An 18719-nucleotide genomic window follows, 5' to 3' on the forward strand; every position below is an offset into this window, starting at 1 on the left:
ACATTTTATATTAACACACTAGGCAACTCGTCAGGAGTAGAATCTACCACTAATTTACACTTTGGTGTTACACTGCAAATATCCCACTAGAGAGAATCTGTCAGCATGGTTTTATAAAGTAAAGTAAAGACATGGCTGTGATGGTGCTGTAATACAAATTATATTGATACCTTTGGTGAAGAAATCCACTTTGTTGTTCTTCTGTAATCAGCATTTGAAGTTTTCTTATAATTAGATTTCGGTGCACAGGGGCCGGACTGTGCACTGGGTCTTTTTCCTCCCTGTCTGATATTCTCTGGCCCCTCCGCTGGCCTTCTCTGATGGAAAGCTCAGCAGTGACCTATCATTCAAATGCCGGAGGCAGGGACTGGGAGATCACATACAGGGAGGAGAAGACACAGTGCACAGTACATCCCGAGTGCACTGAAATCTAATTATAAGAAAACTTCAAATGCTGATTACAGAAGAACAACAAAGTGGATTTCTTCAGAAAAGGTATCAATGAAATCAGTATCACAGCACCATCACAGCCATATCATTACCTTACATTACAAAATCACGTCGACAAGTTCTCTTTAATGGAATCTTGGAATATTGTTTTACAGCCTGTATATGGCAGATTGAGAATTTTACAGTGCAATAGGGAGACAACAATGTTCATACCAATAAATAATAAAGGAACTAGAGACATTGAAAATAAAAATGTGTTATATGCTTAAAAGGCATGGTCTCAAAAAGATGGAGCCCTGGAATGTCCCCTATTAGGGTCTATAAACATGACAGAAAAGGAAGACCCTTCTCAAGATCTATATTAAAGCAGAGAGCCTTATTTTCTTCTTGTATATACTGTAACTTGTCGGTATTCATTTAAATAATTTTAAAAAAATGGCTGTAACGTTGGTTCTTGTCGGATTATGCTCTTAGGCCACATTCACAGTTTGGGTATTTTCACATAAAATTGTGGTGCAATTTTGTCTACATTTTGCTTTGGAGTTCTTCAATTTTAATTTTTAATGATATTTGCCCCTCCTATTTCCTGGGAAAAAAAAAAAAGAAAAGAAGTCCTGGATCTGTGGACAATCTGATGGCTCTTTGGTTCTGGCTTTTAAGTAGTTCAAAATGTGCAAGTTTGGAAGCCGGCTGATTCCATTTACATGAAAGCTGGGCACGTCAAATAATGTTTTCATACAAATATTCTAATTAAAATGCAAAATTAACTCACTTTAAAGGGAACCTGTCAGGTCCCCAATGCCCTCCAACCCAGCAGCATTCACCTTTGTATCAGCAAATTCCCTGCCTAACCAGTCCTGTATAACGTTACTGAGTGAAAACAAGGTATAAAAAAGCCCTCATTAGTATAGGAAACGGTGACATTATAAATGCTTTTTTTATATCTTGTTTTCACTCAATAACGTTATAAAGGGCTGGTTAGGCAGGGAATTTGCAGATACATAGGTGAATGTTGCTGGGTTGGAGGGCATGGAAGACCTGACAGGTTCCCTTTAAATGGGTTCTTACATTAAATAGGTAATAAATGTATAAATGTTAGGGACAGCTGGGACCCCCTTTTGATCATGAGAACATGGAGTGATAAAGTTCCCTGTTTGAACAGCGCTTAGTGCACACATGCCTGACCTCTGTGCCCTTTATGTATGGGACAGAGCTTGGCTAGCTGGATTACTCACATAGACAGCAAATCGAGTTGTCACACATACGTCCTACCACGTCATTCACATGGGGGACTTCAGGATACGCATTCTCATGATTATTGGTGGCCCCTTAGGTTGGTACCCTGGTGATCATACATTTATGACTCCTCCAGTATGTATACAGCAGGTGAAATAAGTATAGAACATGTCACCAATTTTCTAAGTAAATATATTTCTAAAAGGTGCTATTGACATGAAAGTCTCACCAGATGTCAGTAACAACCCATCCAATCTACACAGGTAAAGAAATCAAATCATAAATGTCCATAAATTAAGTGAAGTTATATGTAATAATGAGAAATGACACAGGGAAAAATATTGAAAACGCTTACTGAAATTAATACGTCGTACAAAAGCCTTTGTTGGTGATGACTGCTTCAAGACGCCTCCTATGTGGATACACTAGTCGCATGCATTGCTCAGGTGTGATTTTGGCCCATCCTTCCACACAAACGCTCTTCACAGCCTGAAGTTCCCGTGGGCTTCTTTTATGAACTCTGAGCTTTAGTTCATTACATACATTGTTTATTGGATTCAGGTCAGGTGATTGGCTGGGCCATTCTAGCAGCTTTATTTCCTTTCTCTGAAACCAATTGAGAGTTTCCTTGGCTGTGTGTTTTCAGCAAGGCAATGATCCCAATGCTCTCCCTCGTTTCATCTTTATCATCCTGGTAGATGGCAGCAGATATTTATTAAGAATGTCTGGGTACATTTGTCCATTCATCCTTCCTTCAATAATATGAAGTTTGCCAGTGCCGTATGCTGAAAAACAGCCCCACACCATGATGCTCCCGCCTCCAGACATCACTGTTGGTATGGTGTTTTTGGGGTGATATGCAGTGCCTTTTGGCCTCCATACATGGTATTATGGCATCTAAAGACTTAAATTTTGGTCTCATCTGACCCAACTATATTCTTCCAGTATTTCACAGGCTTGTCTAAACGTTGAGAAAACTGTAAAACGCGCTTGAACATGCTTTTTGCTCAGCAATGGAGTCTTGAGTGGTGAGCATGCATACAGGTTGAGTGCATTACTTATAATCTGCTTTGAAAAAATTGTACCTCCTGATTCCAGGTCTTTCTGTAGCTCTCCACAGGTGGCCATTGACTCTAGAACAACTCTTCTGATATTTTCACTCCTCTGTCTGAAATCTTGCAGGGAGCACCTGGTTGTGGCCAGTTTATGGTGAAATTATGTTCTTTCCACTTCTGGATTATGACCACACAGTTCTCACTGGATAATTCAGTAGTTTACAAATACTTCTGTAATCATTGCCATCAGTATGTTTTCAACAATAATGTTATGAAGGTCTTGAAACAGCTCACTGGTTTTACCTATCATGAGATGTTTTGTGTGTGGCACCTTGGTAATGAGACACCTTTTTATAGGCCATCATTTGAGCCAGCTGATATTATTTTTCACTAAGTGGCAGGATTGCTTTCTAATTACTGATTGATTTCAGCTGGTGTCATGATTTTCCATGGCTTTTTGCACCTTTCATGTGTTCAATACTTTCCCAGTCATTTCAAGCTCAGAGTTTATAGACGGAGCCCAAAGAACGTTCAGGATGTAAAGAGCGTTTGTGTGGAACAATGGGCTAAAATCACACCTGAGCAATGCATGTGACTAGTTTCTCCATACAGGAGGAGTCTTGAAGCGGTCATCACTAACAAAGGCTTTTGTACAAAGCATTAATTAAATTTCAGCAAGCGTGTTCAATACTTTTTCCGTGTCATTTCTCATTATTACACAATTTATAGACCGCTATAGTTTTATTTCTTCGCCTGTGTGGATTGAATGGGTTATTACATACACTTGGTGAGAATTTTATGTCAATAGCACCTTTAGAAATATATTTAGTTAGAAAAATGGTGACGTGTTCAATACTTATTTCACCCGCCGTATGTGTGTCTAACATATATATATTCATACACAAACACCCACACACATATACACACTGCTCAAAAAAAAATAAAGGGAACTCTAAAATACCACATTGTAGATATCACTGAATGAAATATTCCAGTTGCAAATCTTTATTCATTACATAGTGGAACGCGCTGAGAACAGTAAAACATAAAAATGATCAATGTAAATCAAACTTAATATCCCATGGAGGTCTAGATTTGGAATGATACTTAAAATCAAAGTGGAAAATTCTTCAGGACAAGGAAATGATGCTTAGTAGTGTGTGTGGCCTCCACGTGCCTGTATGACCTCCCTACAACACCTGAGCATGCTCCTGATGAGGCGGTGGATGTTCTCTTCAGGGATCTCCTCCCAGACCTAGATTAAAACATCAGTCAACTCCTGGACAGTCTGTGGTGGCATTGGTGGATGGAACAAGACATGATTTCCCACATGTGCTCAATCGGATTCAGGTCTCGGGAACGGGCAGGCCAGCCCAAAGCATCAATGCCTTCATCATGCAGGAACTGCTGACACACTCCAGCCACATGAGGCCTAGCATTTTCATGCATCAGAAGGAGCCCAAGGTCCACTTCACCTGCATATTGTGTCACATGGGTCTGAGGATCTCATCCTGGTACCTAATGGCAGTCAGGCTACCTCTGGCTATCACATGGAGGGCTGTGCAGCCCTCGAAAGAAATGCCTCCCCACACCATTACTGACCCACTGCCAAACCGGTCATGCTGGAGGATGGTGCAGGCAGCAGAATGTTCTCCATGGCGTCTCCAGACTCTATCACATGTGCTCTGTGTGAACCTGCTGTCATCCGTGAAGAACACAGGACGCCAATGTGGAATCTGCCAATCTTGGTTTTCTCTGACAAATGCCAATTGCCTTGCACGGTGTTGGGCTGTAAGCACAATACCCACTTGTGGATGTCGGGCCCTCATACCATCCTCATGGAGTCTGTCTCTGACAGTTTGAGCAGACACATGAATGTTAGTGGCCTGCTGGAGGTCATTTTGCAAGGCTCTGGCACTGCTCCTCCTGTTCCTCCTTGCACAAAGGAAGAGGTAGTCGTCCTGCTGCTGGGTTGTTGCCCTCCTACGGCCCCCTACACGTCTCTTGGTGTACTGGCCTATCTCCTGGTATATGCTCTGGACACTACACTGACAGACACAGCAACCCTTCTTGCCACAGCTCGCATTGATGTGCCATCCTGTATGAGCTGCACTACCTGAGCAACTTCTGTGGGTTGTAGACGCCGCCTCATGCTACTGAACCTCTAGGGGTGAGAGCAATGACAAAATACAAAAGTGACCAAAACAACAGCCAAAAAGGATGAGAACAGAGAAATGGTCTGTGGTCGCCACCTGCAGAACCACTCCTTTATAGGGGGTATCTTGCTAATTGCTTATCATTTCTACCAGTTGTCTGTTCCATTTGCACAACAGCAGGAGAAATTGATTTACAATCAGTGTTGCTTCATAACTGGACAGGTAGATTTCACAGAAGTGTTACTGACTTGGAGTTACATTGTGTTGTTTAAGTGTTCCCTTTATTTTTTTTGAGCAATATATATATATATATATATACACACACGCAAGTATATATACACACACATATGCATACATACGCACATATATTTACATACATACATGTACACCATATACACACATATATGTGTTAAATATATTTATTAAAAAAAAACCTTCAAGACAACTTTTTTTTGTTAAATGCTAGTCCATATAACTTTTGAAAAGGTGAATCCCACTTAAGAAAGAAATTCATTTTCAGTTGTGAATAAATCAGGATATATTCTCTGTTTTTTTTTTCAGAACTAAAGTTTATTTCCATGATATACAGTTAAAATTTTTTTAAACAATCTTCTTCCTTTCGCATTACCTTTAGATATTATCCATTTATTATTTTCAGCAGGAAATGTAAATTTATAAGACAGTATTTCCGTATTTATACCTGTTGTGTATCTGAAAGTAAAGCTGTCGAAATGCCAATGTGTTGAAAAGTAAAAAAAAATGATACAGCCCAAGTACTATATACGCATCAAGTAGCAAACACACAGTAAGTGGCACGTAGAAAACGTTTATAGTAGGGCTACAAGAAATATTTTAAATTATGTATCATAAAGGTCTTATATGTTCTAATGAACGCATAGATGCAAAGCAGATTTGTCACATACATTTCACAAGAACATAACCTAAAAAAGTAACTTCATGTTACCCAGATAATACAGTGTCCTCGATCTGCCACATGATGGCAATGCGGTACTGCTGAACGAGCATTCAGTGCCATAAAGCAACTAAGGTAGTGTATTCCTGTAGGATCTGAGCAGGCAAGTATCTAATATTTATAATGTCAAGCTTATGAGAGGTGTATGCACAAACATTTTACCAAAAAAAGCCAAAACTTTCCACTTGTAGCATTTTAGAATTCAAATAATTTTCATTCATCTGTATATATTTCAGATCAGGAAAAGTATCACTCACCTCGCCTTTATAAATATTTGGAGCCATAATCCACGAATTGGCTTTCTAAAAATCTACAAGATTGGGTAATTCTGCTTGTATAGTAATATAAAGGCGCGGAGTTCAAATAAGGTCTATGTCTTCGCTGACTGTGGGATTGCTACTCAATTTTAGGATTATATGTTGCTGTAATTCAGCTGACAATTAGGTGAAATTGTTATAATGATCTATGACAAGTTAGAAGTTTGTAATAGGTAAGTGGCGGATATTCAACTCCTCGAGGTTTCAGTGTCACTCTGCCTTAAAAGCTAAATTGTCAACATTAAATTGCCTAAATTTCTTCTTTAACCTTGCCTGATATCACAGATCTCAAACTTTTGAAAAAAAAAAAAAAAAAAGAAAAGACGGAATACATATTCTGTATAACTTCTTCAAAAACAGGCAGGTCGAGTTATATTTTAGATCACAAAAAATACACGAAAAAATATTCCGGCACCAAAAAATGAAACTGAATTTTTTTTTTATAAAATAGTTGTCATTGCAATAAATACAGAAAAATGGAGATGAGAAGGAAAATTGTAAAGGAATAGGGCAAAAAAAAAACCTTACGCGTTTCGGACAGGTACACCTATGACTAAGGTCAGATTTATCCGAAACAAGGTTTTTTCCATCTATTCCTTCCAGCTTTCCTTCTCCCCCTTTTCTTGTATTTAGTATAATTATGACTATTTTAATACATTATTAAATATAAAAAAAAGGGGGGAACGAAAATCAGGAAGGAATAGGTGGAACAATCTTACGCGTTTCGGACAAACGTGTCCTTGGTCATAGGTATACCTGTCCAAAACGCTTAAGCTTTTTTCGCCATATTCCTTCACCCCCCCCACCTTTTTTGTATTTATTGTAATTATGACTATTTTATTACATTAATAAGGAATTTTTCATTTTTACTTTTTGGTGCTGGAATATTTTTTCATGCATTTTTTTGTGGTTTCTACACCGGGGAGGCTGGCCCTATTTTTACCGTGCATCAACATATGGATTCCGCATTTCCGCCGTTTACAACGGTGAGCTGATATTTTTTCTATTTCTCTATTTTAGATCAGTCAAAATGCTGTGCAACAGAATCTTTCACCATAATATTTTGTACTTCAATAAAAGAAACATTACAACTGTGTATGCATCTACAACTTACAGGACGGACACATACAATAAGGAATGATTTTTTTTTCCCCATCTTACTTTCTTGAGCATTCATACTAGACTTTACATGGAATGTGAGCTCCAATCATGCAACTCCAGTGACGAGAGAAATAAATAATATTTTCTGTCATAAAACTATACGTGCCATCTATAAAACTATAACATTGTTTCTTTTCTGTGATTTGGTTGAAGAGTAGAAACATCTGAATGAGGTTCAAGAATGAAAACGATCTGTTTAGAGGAACAGTGCAGTAATCAGCAATACGTCAATAAATTAGATAATAAAGTTTTTTTTACTTAGAACTGTGTCTAATAATGGGTGAAATGAAATTATTTCAGAACACAAAATAGACATATGTCCTATCACTGGTAGGAAAGGAAGTGCAAATGCAATCTAATTCAGGCAGTTCTAGATATACTCGTCTATATAGTAAATATGGCCTGTAGCAACATTTGATAAAAATTCCCCTTGGGTAACTTTCACCTCGAGAGCAGTAGTTTTAGACTGTGAGGCCGGCCTCACTCAAATTAAGCTCATTTCAATTCTATACTGGATACAGAAACAAATAAGAGGAGTACAAATACATTTTCAATGTTGGCATGGACTTCAAACAATGGTGAAGCCCCAGTTAAAATATGTGAAAAAAAGCCTTTTGCTATAATATTCAAATACTTAAAATTCACCCCCAAAATACAAACTTCACAAACAGGAGCCTACGAGAAAAAAAAAACTAGAAAACTATATCGAGGGCAACACCTCCAGTCTGTATTTTAGTATCAAGATAAACAGCCTCTTTGGAAGCAATTGATGGTAGTACTAGTGCAAAAGCATAAACTTTCCGTAACATTCAGCAGTGCCACATATACATCTACAGAATAATAGATCATGTCATCAGGAAACCACACAGTCTTCTTTATTTTTGCCTTTCCCTCTCCTTGGACTTTTATCGGAGTCTCCTTCCATTCGAATATCTTCTAAAGATTGTCTGTCCACCGACGATCCTAATGATGCACAGGGTAGTTCACTCTCTCCGGTGTATTTTTCACTTCTCACGTTATCATTATCTTTTTCATCATCATCCTCTGTTTCGTCACCGTCTTGTGTGGATTCTCCTTCACTACTGAAAACCTCAGGTGGAACCATTTCTTTTGGGGATTCGGCTGTGTTTGACAGTGTATCATCTGCATTCTGGATGTTGTCACCATCTGGGTCATGAGGCATTAAGTCATCTTCTCTTTGGTCCTCTACCTTAAGATCTTCCCTTTCCAAAGACACATCTTGTCTCTCTTCCTCTGGGATAGGTTTACGCACATTTTGGTCACCGCTGTCCCCTGGAATGACACAGTCTGTTCTAGACGCTTCCTCCGTTACACTACTGCTTTTGCTAACAGCACAAGACTCTGAAACGTCTGATGTTTTGTTATTTTCACTTTCTACCTGTGCAACTAAATCGGTGTTTGGTAACGGTGGGTCTTTTGATGGTTGTTCATCTGCAGAAATAATCTCACTCTGATCGATAACTTCACTCTTCTCAGCAGCAGACAATATTTCAGCATTTTGGTTTTGATCCACAATAGTCTGTGACCCAGATTCTTCTGGAGGAGACAGCTGAGGTTCGGTCTTTCCTTCCAGAATTACTACATGTTCTGCATCTACATTTTTATCATTAATTAGGTTTTCTGACAACTCTGTACTAAGATCTTCTAGATTGCCGCTAGCTTTATGACTGTCCTGTTTATCCTCTAAATCTGAGCTTTCGTCATTCTTACAGATATTGACAGGATCGTTTATAGTTTCAGCCGCTCCACCCATAGGGAACTGATCATTAGCTTTACGGATGTTCTCCTCTTGGCTATTTTTGGGTTCCTCTTTTTCACAATCACTTAAACAACCTGCGTCGTCTTCATAAAATGCACTCATTGTACTGGAAGGATCATCAACAAAATCTATAGCATCCTGAAAGACATCACTTCCAGATGGGCTTACATCACTCTGCTTTAATGCTGTGACACCATCTACCTCTGAAAAGTTCTCCAAAACTTCAGTTAGTGACATCTTCTGCAGATCTTCTCTTGTGTCATAAGACATTTCTCCCTTTTGCTCATCCACGTTGGTTTCAGATTTCTGATGGCTAGAGATATCAACAGGTTCCATTTCCACAATAGTGTTGCTATTTTCCTTCTCATTGCTCTCACGTGTTACATCTCCACCCTCTGGGTGCAACTGAATTTCTTTCTGAGCATCTTGTGCAACTTCCTCTCCATCTTGCTCAATCTGAGAAGGTGGACCTTCACCCACCACTGAGGTGGTTTCCTTTTTTTCCATTGTTTCTTCTGTGATTCCTATAAAAACCACGGACAAAAGAATAAAGAATCCACCATTTTTTCTAAAGCCACATCCCCAGCAGAGATCAGAAAAAGACAGGGAATGAATGTTTTCTGCTCGAGAGTAGGTAGAAAAGCAACAGGTTGGATAGTGCAGAGATATACAACCCACCGTTTGAAGCCCAGATGGTTGCTGAAGAGAAGAAACATACAGCAAAGCGGATTTTTTTTACAATCTGAAAAGAGATTCTTCATTCTACTCTGGAAGGGTTCAGTTCCCTGCGAAATACTTAAAATGACAGTAAAACTTTATTGCTACATCAGCAAGACCTGTGAAGTATACATGTGGTGATCTTCTGCCTCCAGATAACTAGGTTAAAAAAAATGTTGATTGGGATTAGAAAAACATTTCCTTTAGTATTTAAGGCACTTTGAGGAACAAGGTAACCAGGTCAAGATCTTCTACAGCTAGTGCCAAAGATTAAAGCATTCAGATAATCCCGTGCCTCATCACACACAAGACTGTGGCCGATTCATGTACAGAACGGGAAAGACTACAAACCACAAATAACTAATAATTACCAGATTAATGTAGCTCCATCCAGGTGAGAACAACGGCTGCAGTCTACATCTGATACTTGTTTTATAGCCTAGCTCGCCTTTATACAGCAGTCTACTTTTACTTTGGAACAGGGAGTCTGTTTTGGATGAAGAATACCCTTACAAGGTAATAGGCAGCAGACGTTATACAAAGCACGGCATGCAGGGTTAGTGGAAAGAGAAACGGCTCAGAGATTGTTGCCAGAGAGGCTTGAAAAAGAAAAGCAGAAAAGCTCGCACTATCACTTACCCATTGACACGGCCCGGACAGGAGGATCTGGCGGACCATCAGAATTGACATGGTTTTCTATTGAAGAGTCGCCGTTCAGGGTACCGTCAGAGTCCAGCACGATGCCGTGTTTCTAAATGCAACAGAATTAACTACAAGTCAGCTGCTGAAGAAATGACAAATCACGTGGTGGATACAGTTAGCGAGAAAGCCTTTCCAGCAGGATAGGAATGAGCATAAACTGCAATTCTGAAAGGAAAACAGGTGGTTGCTGCAATTTATTACACACGTTTTTTAATCACCAATGTAAAACAGCAATAACATTTGTCTCTCTATTGTATACCACATAGTTAGGCATGCAATGTTCTGGAACTATTTTTTTTTTTTACTTAAATCTCAAAAACGGACAAAATAATTTACTCTGCGACTGCCAACAATAGATGGGAAAAGCTATGGGAGTCTGAAGTATGACAGCACAAGATATTTCTTGTTAAAGGTCAACTTATCTACTATCTCAGCATTTTCCTTCTTAAGACACTTTTTTTTACAGCAATGTGAGTGGATGGCCTAGAAAGAATCTATTTTATTGCAAATGCTCATGATCATTCTTCTGCAGTGGTCGGCACCTCTGCTGCAAACGTAAAATTGCAGCTGGGAGACAATGGTACAATGTGGTCAATCTGCAAAACTGCTTATACAAAGGAGGTTTCATAAGTTGTATAGTGCATCCATGGCTGTCCATCCTTTACATTGCGTCTCCTGGTGGCAATATTAATATTCTGGTACAACCACCAACCATCACCAGAATTCAGCCGATTGCTACTCTAACAGTCTAGAAGGCAGATATCAGATATCAATAGAAAACTCACTTTTTTTCTTTTGGAGCCCTCCTTTACCGATGGTGTTCGTTATATCATATGGACTGACCTCACAATGCTATACACAATAAAACATGGCAAAAGAACATCCATTGTACCTTTAATGTCTCCCTTAGTTGGGTCACCTCGTCCCTGAGGGCATCACGTTCACTCCGAACTGGATCAAAAAACTCTTTTTGTCTCTCCAGAGCCTGCACTTCCAGGGTTAAGAAAGAAAGAAAATGCAAGATGATGTTGAAAAAGGTAAAAACACAAGTAGGAAAAATTGCATGGGAACAGTCATGCAAATTTAGTGTGCAGGGTTTAGAGATAAAGTCTTACATATTTGACAACAGGTTTTAATTCAACTTGGTTAATAGAAATTTTAAAGCCCACAAACACATTAAAGCCAAATGCGATGATTTCAGCAGAATCCGCCCAATATCTGATATGTATGAGGGGCCCCCAATGTTCTCCGTTGGGGAGGTAAGGAGTGTGCAGTGTTGATTCAAATGCCCATCCACTCGTTCTCTTGCTGGATAAGCTGTTGCTAGATCTCCCCGGCCATGGATTGCTCTGCTCTCCACATAGGGAACACATAAATGAGTATTCTTGTGTATGGGGAATGTGGTAGAAAGAGCGATTCGTCCCCCAGCTAACTAAATTAGCCGTACAAATAAGAAAACTATTGACCGATCTCCCCTGATTCCCCTTATACATGAATGCTTGGCTCAGTAGAATATTTATGAGTTTTCAACATGGAGAGAGGAGAAAGCCTCTGCCAGGCTCTTCTGGCAGCTTATCTTCCCTGAAAGCAAAAGGATCATTGGCATTAAATAGCAACTGTAAAATCCTTCTGTCTTCCCGACACGGTCAGGGAAGAGTCGGGACGTCCTTTAACAGATCAGATGGTCGAAAAATCCCAAAGAAGTTATACTAATGTTTATAGGGGCCTTTAAAGTGCATCTAGGGTACATCTAAAGAAAATTGACATTTGGTGTTTGGTTAAAGGCATTCTATTGTTTCCTGTTATCAGCTACCTCTGGCCTGAAAGGGGCTTTCTGTATTGTTCCTCTATAGTATTACGTCAGGAAGTCCAGACAAATGTCTGCTGCTCTGATCCCCGCTTAGGCCACACTATATTTTAAGAGCTTTTAATAAGTTGCACTTTGAAAAGTTATGCATTTTAAATTAAGTGCCCATTATATTATTGTAATGATATATTTAAAAAAAAAAAATCTTTCCCCAACAAAAATATGTCTTATCCAATTTTTTTTTTTTTCACGAAATATACATTTTTGCACAAAAATATTATTATTATATATATATATATATATTATGTTGGTGGGAGCACAGTATTTAGACCGTGTTCACATGCAGTCTAGATTCTTTACAACATTGGGAACTCATTAACCGTCAAGTAAATTCCCTGTTCTTGTGGCAGCTGTTTATCTCGTAGCAGCTAACAGACACCCTTAACAAGGAATCGTACCCCTATTTTTTTATCCTTCCACTCTATGGTTTCTTTGAGGTCACAGATCTCACGGTCACCGATTTCTTGTTTCTGTTGCAGTTGGCGAATTTCCTAATGATTGGCAAAGGGCAGCAAAAAGAAGAAAAAAAAAAAGATAGAAAATTCAAGAAAAAGCAAAAAAGGCAGAACTGGCAAGAAAGAGAAGAAACAGGAATCAGCAACAGAGCAAAGAGGCTAGCACTCCATCCATCTAAGGCTGCTCACCATATTCATTAGGCAATCACTGAAAGCTTTCTTATTCTCTAATGCTACATTACAATTTTTTCTTAAAGACAAATAAAACTTTACGAGAAGAGGAATAAAACCTGAGCTATTTTAACCAATTAATTCAGATATTCCTTCCTCACCGTCATCAGAGCCTCTCTTTGCTCCAAAGCCTCCTTCATCTCCGCAAGTTGAAAACGGAGGACACCCTGCTCGTGTTTCTGCCGCTCGCACTCCTGGCAAGAAAACAAGTGGCATTAAACACACAGAAACCCAAAAATGTGCAAAGTTATCCTTGTAATTACATGTAAGCGCTGCAAAGTTACTATAGGGAAATCAGTTTACCATTCGTGCACAATACAATTCACGAATCTGAGATGAGGGCAATGTCTGGGACATGTAAAAGAGGAAACAGAAATGAAGGAGAGAGCTCGAAAAACGAGGACTAATGGCATTAGGCAATTCTAACGAAATCTGGTTATATACAATAGTGTATGATGCAATCATTCATTGTTCATGTGTCGTGATCCTCACAAGACCTCCTTAGCTTCAGTCTCATCCACCCCTAAAAATGCTTCAGTCTCATCTGCCCCTCATAATTTCTCCAGGATTTCGCCGGTGATATGTTGGGGTAGAGAGGTCCAGAGTATGGGGGTGGAGACTCTCCACCACTTCCTAGCTTAGGCTTCATAGGAGACCAGAATTATATAGCAGACTGCAGTACTACAGTGTTACAGTGGATTGCATAAGCGATCAAGAGATCGTATGTTCAAGTCCCCCAAGGCGACTTAAAAATAAAAAATAAATATGTTAAAAAATATAAAAAAATAAATAAATCAATCATAAATGTAAAAGTTGAAATCACCCCTCTTTACCAAAACAAATTGTGAAATCTATAAAAATAGCATATTTGGTATCACTGTATGTGTAATTGTCCAAACTGAAAAAAAAAATAATTCTAATGTTTACACTATACAGCCAGCAAGAAAACTACATCAAAATGGCAGATTTGCTGGTTTTTTTGGTCACATCCTCTATCAAAAGTGCTATGAATAATATCAAAACTTTTCCTACTGACATACAACTTTATCAATGAAAAACTAAAAAAGCTACTTACTTTGCCGTTAAGTAATTTTTACAGCAACGTAAGCATCGTAAAACACAAAACCGAAAAAAAAAGGTAAAATTACTGTTTTTTTTCCCACAATTTATTTTCCTGTACATTATATAGTAAAATGAATGGTGCATTTCAAAACTACAGTTAAACCTGTAAAAAAAAAAACAAAAAAAGCCCTCATATAGCTATGCTGACAGAGAAATACATTTCTTGGAAGAAGGTGAGGGGGGGGGGGGAAGTAAAATAAATAAGAATAATTATAGATTTAAAGCAAACTAAGTACTTGCTTAAAACTGTATACAGTACTGTGCCACCTTCATTGCCCGAATATCATCTATGGTTGTAAAAATCAGCTTGTTGGTACTTGTCTTGGTGGTCCGATCACATGGCCCCCATATTAAAGGGGTCTTCTGTCAGGAACTGCTATAGCAGTCTCCACAACTCACTTTCTGTTTGTCTTCATGCTGACGCCTGGATTCGGCCACTTCTTCTTCCATCTCCAGCAGAATCTCCCGTAAAGTGTCCACTTGATATTGCAGGGATGTTTTCTCATTGTCTAGCTGGGCATTTGTCACCATAGACCGTTTATACTTCTCCTCCACTTCTGCCAAGGAGTCCTGAAAGACAATAGAAATATTAATAGAAATAACAACAGCAAATGTTTAAAAGACAAAAAATAAAATGTGGGCTATTAGTGAAAAAAGAATTAGTAGTCCAGGGATATTAGATGAAGGTTTAATAGCTCTGCTTGGCAGCACACCATATGTCTGGTATGCCCCTGTCAAAGATTAGTGTCACGCAGACCAGTACCTTCATCTCCTTCAGCCCTTGCATGTATTTGCCTTCTACATCCTCAATCTGCTCCTTTAACTCACTGATCTCCTGACAGAGGGACACAGAATGCATAGGAATAAAGCAGCAGATCATACAAAGAATGGAACAATATAGAAGAAAGCACACGTCTTGTATGATGTAGCATTCCTGCTGGGGATTAGACAGAACGTCACATGTATATTCAACCAGTGGCAGAAAGATTAGCAGATTGGGGGCAAGACAGCTGCGCACAGCTGGGACAGAGCTCAGCCCCTACAGAAGACCTACATAGTCCAGGCACTCCCTAATCCGGAATGACATCAGGACAAAATGAGGATGTTCCAAATATTCAGAACCTAAGTACTCCTAAACCTACAACATTTGCTGTTACAAAGACTTCAGAAAAAAATGGACATTATTTATAACCAATACAATCCAATTACTGTTTTATACAAAACTACTGATATACAAACTTAATGAGAAAGAAACTAGGACGAAAATCATAAAAGTATATGGTTGCAAAAACACAAAACAAAACCAAGAATCACTCCCGTTAAAAAGGGAATATCTCCAATAAAAAAAAATGAAAGGACAAAATATAATTAAGCAATTTTGTGATAAGACTCTGTACCTAAAAGCTATGCGTTTCTTTTTTGCATGACTAATGGTATGTGCATACATGAAGTATTTACAGCAAATATTTTTGCACCGAAAGCATGTCTCGTGGAAGGAAAAACGCTGCGTAATACACACACGTTTTTGCATGCATTTCAAATCTGCAAAGAAAATAATAAGCAGCTTGTGCATGAGACTTCAGAAATCTCATTCACTTTGCTTCTTAAGTAAAGCATGGCATTTTTTCCAAGCAAAAAACTTAAAAAAAAAAAAAAAAAAATACTGTAAAAATGAGACACGTGAACAAGCCTTAGGTCACGTTCACACATCAGTATTTGGTCAGTATTTTACACCAGTATTTGTAAGACAACACCAGGAGTGGAACAATCAGAGGGAAAGTATAACAGAAACACGTCACCACTTCTGTATTTTTCTCCCACTCCTGGTTTTGGCTTACAAATACTGAGGTAAAATACTGACCAAATACTGAACGTGTGAAGGTTTAAAAGGGAACTGTCACCACATTTGACCTATCTAAACTATTAATATGGGCATACAGGTTATAGACTGCTGAAAAAAATCCTATTTGTATGCCTCATATCAGATGCCTTGCTGTTGAGAAATTATCTTTTATCACTTTATGTAAATGAACCCAGCGGTGCAAAGCAACAGTGCTAACCACTGAGCCAACATGCTACCCACTAGTTCTCTGAATGCCAAGCCCTGTATAACCACACCACTGATTGGCAGCTTTCTGAGTATACTGAATCGTCAATCAAGCTTCCAATCAGTTGTGGGAGAGGGGTTACACTGATTAGCCCGACTGCCTGGCACTCTAGATGTAGTGCTGTAGCGATAATCTCCTGCTGATAAAATACTAATTGTATTGAAACAGCAACACACAGCCTAGTAAGTGACACATCACTGTAATCAGGGTTTTTTGCCCTATGCTATGCTAGCCTCAGATTAAACATCAAAACTGTGCTGACAGATTCCCTTTAATATCGCGAGTACAAACAAAAAAACACATCTTTGTCCATCATACGGGTTCAGCTGCTGTTGCTGCGTCTAATGCAACAATTCAACAAAGTAAACAATCTTGTAGAGTGTAACAAAATATGTGTCCTACACAAAGCGAGCAGGTGTCTTGGGCTTTCACAGACAACAAGTTTTGGGTAATTTGAGATTTTAAAAAGAAAAAGAATTGAATGAAGACAGGAAGAAAGAACAAACACAAGCAGGTTCTAGAACGAATGGGCAATTAAAGAAAGTTTCCTTTGTTCTGCAGAGGCGGCAAATATTGCTTTATAGTCGAGTAGAACTCTTCTATAGTAAATACTATATCTAGCGCAGTATCATATCTTCTAGGTATGACCTTACTATGAGAGATCTAGTGAATAGACAGATGAAACTGTTGTGTTTGCACACTCACCTTTATTTCTCGAATCGATGCCTCTGTATCAACAGATATGGAGGTGTCTCCGCTTCCCCTACGAGAGGATGTCCCACCCAACGAAGCAAGAGTAGCTGCAGATAAACCAGAGACTGGTCGGCCGCCCTGGAACAGAAGGTAAGAGAAATTGGTAATGTAATACTTCAAAGCTCTTACAAAACATTATAGTACATTATTATGCCAAAAAGGCCTAAAGGAGTTGTACATTTTTTTTTGTACATGCTTTACAAATTTGTGGGAAGAAGGAATACTGCCAAATTAGAATGATGTACTCATCAGTAGTTCTGCGCTTTTTTGTCATTATTGAAAGCCATGTCCCCTGATTAAGCCAAACCTTCTCCCCTATCTAAGCCTTAGGACTCATTCACAAGTCAAGAAAAACAGACCGATTATTCTGATCAGACTCTGGTCCTATTTTCTAGTACGTGGAAAAAAAAATTCTCTACTTTCACCATACTGACAGTCTGTGAAAATTGGACTGCACTCGGATGTCACCCGAGTGCAGACCCATTGACTTGCATTGCTGACTTTAATCTAACCCTCGGATCAAAATCAGACATGTCTCCGAGGTTTTCCGTGGGCCTCTCAAACCACGAAAAATGATGAACATGTGAATGGCACCATAGACTCTCTCAGGTATGAGTGCTATCCGTGATAAACATGGATAGCACTCGTACGTGAAAATCATTGTGCAATGAGGTCTTACCTTATGGTATCCAGCAAAGATGGTAAAGAAAACTACATGCAATAGGTTCATGTATTAGGAGCAAAAATAAATGAATAAATAAATAAATACCTTTTCTGCAAAGTCTTTGTCAGACCTTTCTTCTACCTGTAAGGTTAAAAAATAAAAATACATTAAACTCTGGAGAGAAAAGTATCAATCCTGGGTGCATTAGTTCAGTACTAACAAACATCTATTGTAAAAGATGGAGCCTGTTCTGAATTTATTTTTCATCAAGGAATTTTCCATTAGCGGCTTAGTAATCCACACAAATGCTGGAAGCGTTAGAAATCTTCTGTAGATCAACAAGCAACAGCCACACAATGCATTTCATGCCCACACACACTCACTCTGCCTCCTGAAGGAGCAGACACATCTTCAAGATGACTTTGTGAATGGACACTGGCACCGGTGGACCCCCGGCGAAATAAAGGAGGTCCTGTGGGCTCTGAAGACTGATTAAAGAGCAAATGTTTCAGGTTGTGTGATATTGAAATCACTAATAATCAGAGACGTAAGCGCACACTAAATGAATACATAAATCAGCCACTTGAGTATCCCAGCTCATACAAGTGATATTTACTATTTTATATTAATGATAATTATGCAAACACAAAAAAATGAGAATTAATATCTCATATAACATGATGGGGTATATTTATCAAAATTGTAGTTCTGGGATGGGGGAAAACTTAGATTAACAGTCTTACAATGCAACAAATTTATCATGGTGGGTCATGTAGATTGCCTAATTTCATTAAGTTTACCCAACCTATTAGTTGGCTTATAACAATCTGAAGGGAGATAGTGCTTACCACGTGCTTTGTAGGTAAGGTCCACATAATATTGCCCAGTGCACGGACATTGCTTGTCCACAGCAACAGAGAATACAGTAGTCCAGCACTTTGGGATTAAAATTCCTTGTAACTTCATTCACAT

The 18719-nt window shown here is 38.8% G+C and overlaps 1 protein-coding gene across 15 annotated transcripts in view; it reads right to left on the bottom strand.

Moving 5' to 3' along the window:
• LRRFIP1 (LRR binding FLII interacting protein 1) overlaps window positions 1-18719 on the bottom strand; it is a 119492-nt gene that overhangs the window by 12088 nt on the left and 88685 nt on the right. For 8 of the 15 annotated variants that reach the window (XM_073646670.1, XM_073646668.1, XM_073646664.1 and 5 more), the window contains 10 exons: window positions 18131-18235; window positions 17853-17888; window positions 17036-17161; window positions 14986-15057; window positions 14622-14792; window positions 13202-13294; window positions 12813-12905; window positions 11440-11532; window positions 10485-10596; window positions 5852-9652 (listed from right to left, as the gene is read on the bottom strand). In XM_073646670.1, the coding sequence (XP_073502771.1) occupies window positions 8202-9652; window positions 10485-10596; window positions 11440-11532; window positions 12813-12905; window positions 13202-13294; window positions 14622-14792; window positions 14986-15057; window positions 17036-17161; window positions 17853-17888; window positions 18131-18235 (2352 nt within the window). In that variant the 3' untranslated portion in view covers window positions 5852-8201. Of the gene's footprint in view, window positions 1-5851; window positions 9653-10484; window positions 10597-11439; window positions 11533-12812; window positions 12906-13201; window positions 13295-14621; window positions 14793-14985; window positions 15058-17035; window positions 17162-17852; window positions 17889-18130; window positions 18236-18719 lie in introns of those variants that run through there. The other 7 variants (XM_073646667.1, XM_073646674.1, XM_073646675.1 and 4 more) reach the window with 4 other exon arrangements.

The sequence above is a fragment of the Phyllobates terribilis genome, unplaced genomic scaffold, assembly GCF_046119375.1.
Source record: "Phyllobates terribilis strain yellow unplaced genomic scaffold, ASM4611937v1 Scaffold_9__5_contigs__length_417890890, whole genome shotgun sequence".
Lineage (NCBI taxonomy): Eukaryota > Metazoa > Chordata > Amphibia > Anura > Dendrobatidae > Phyllobates > Phyllobates terribilis.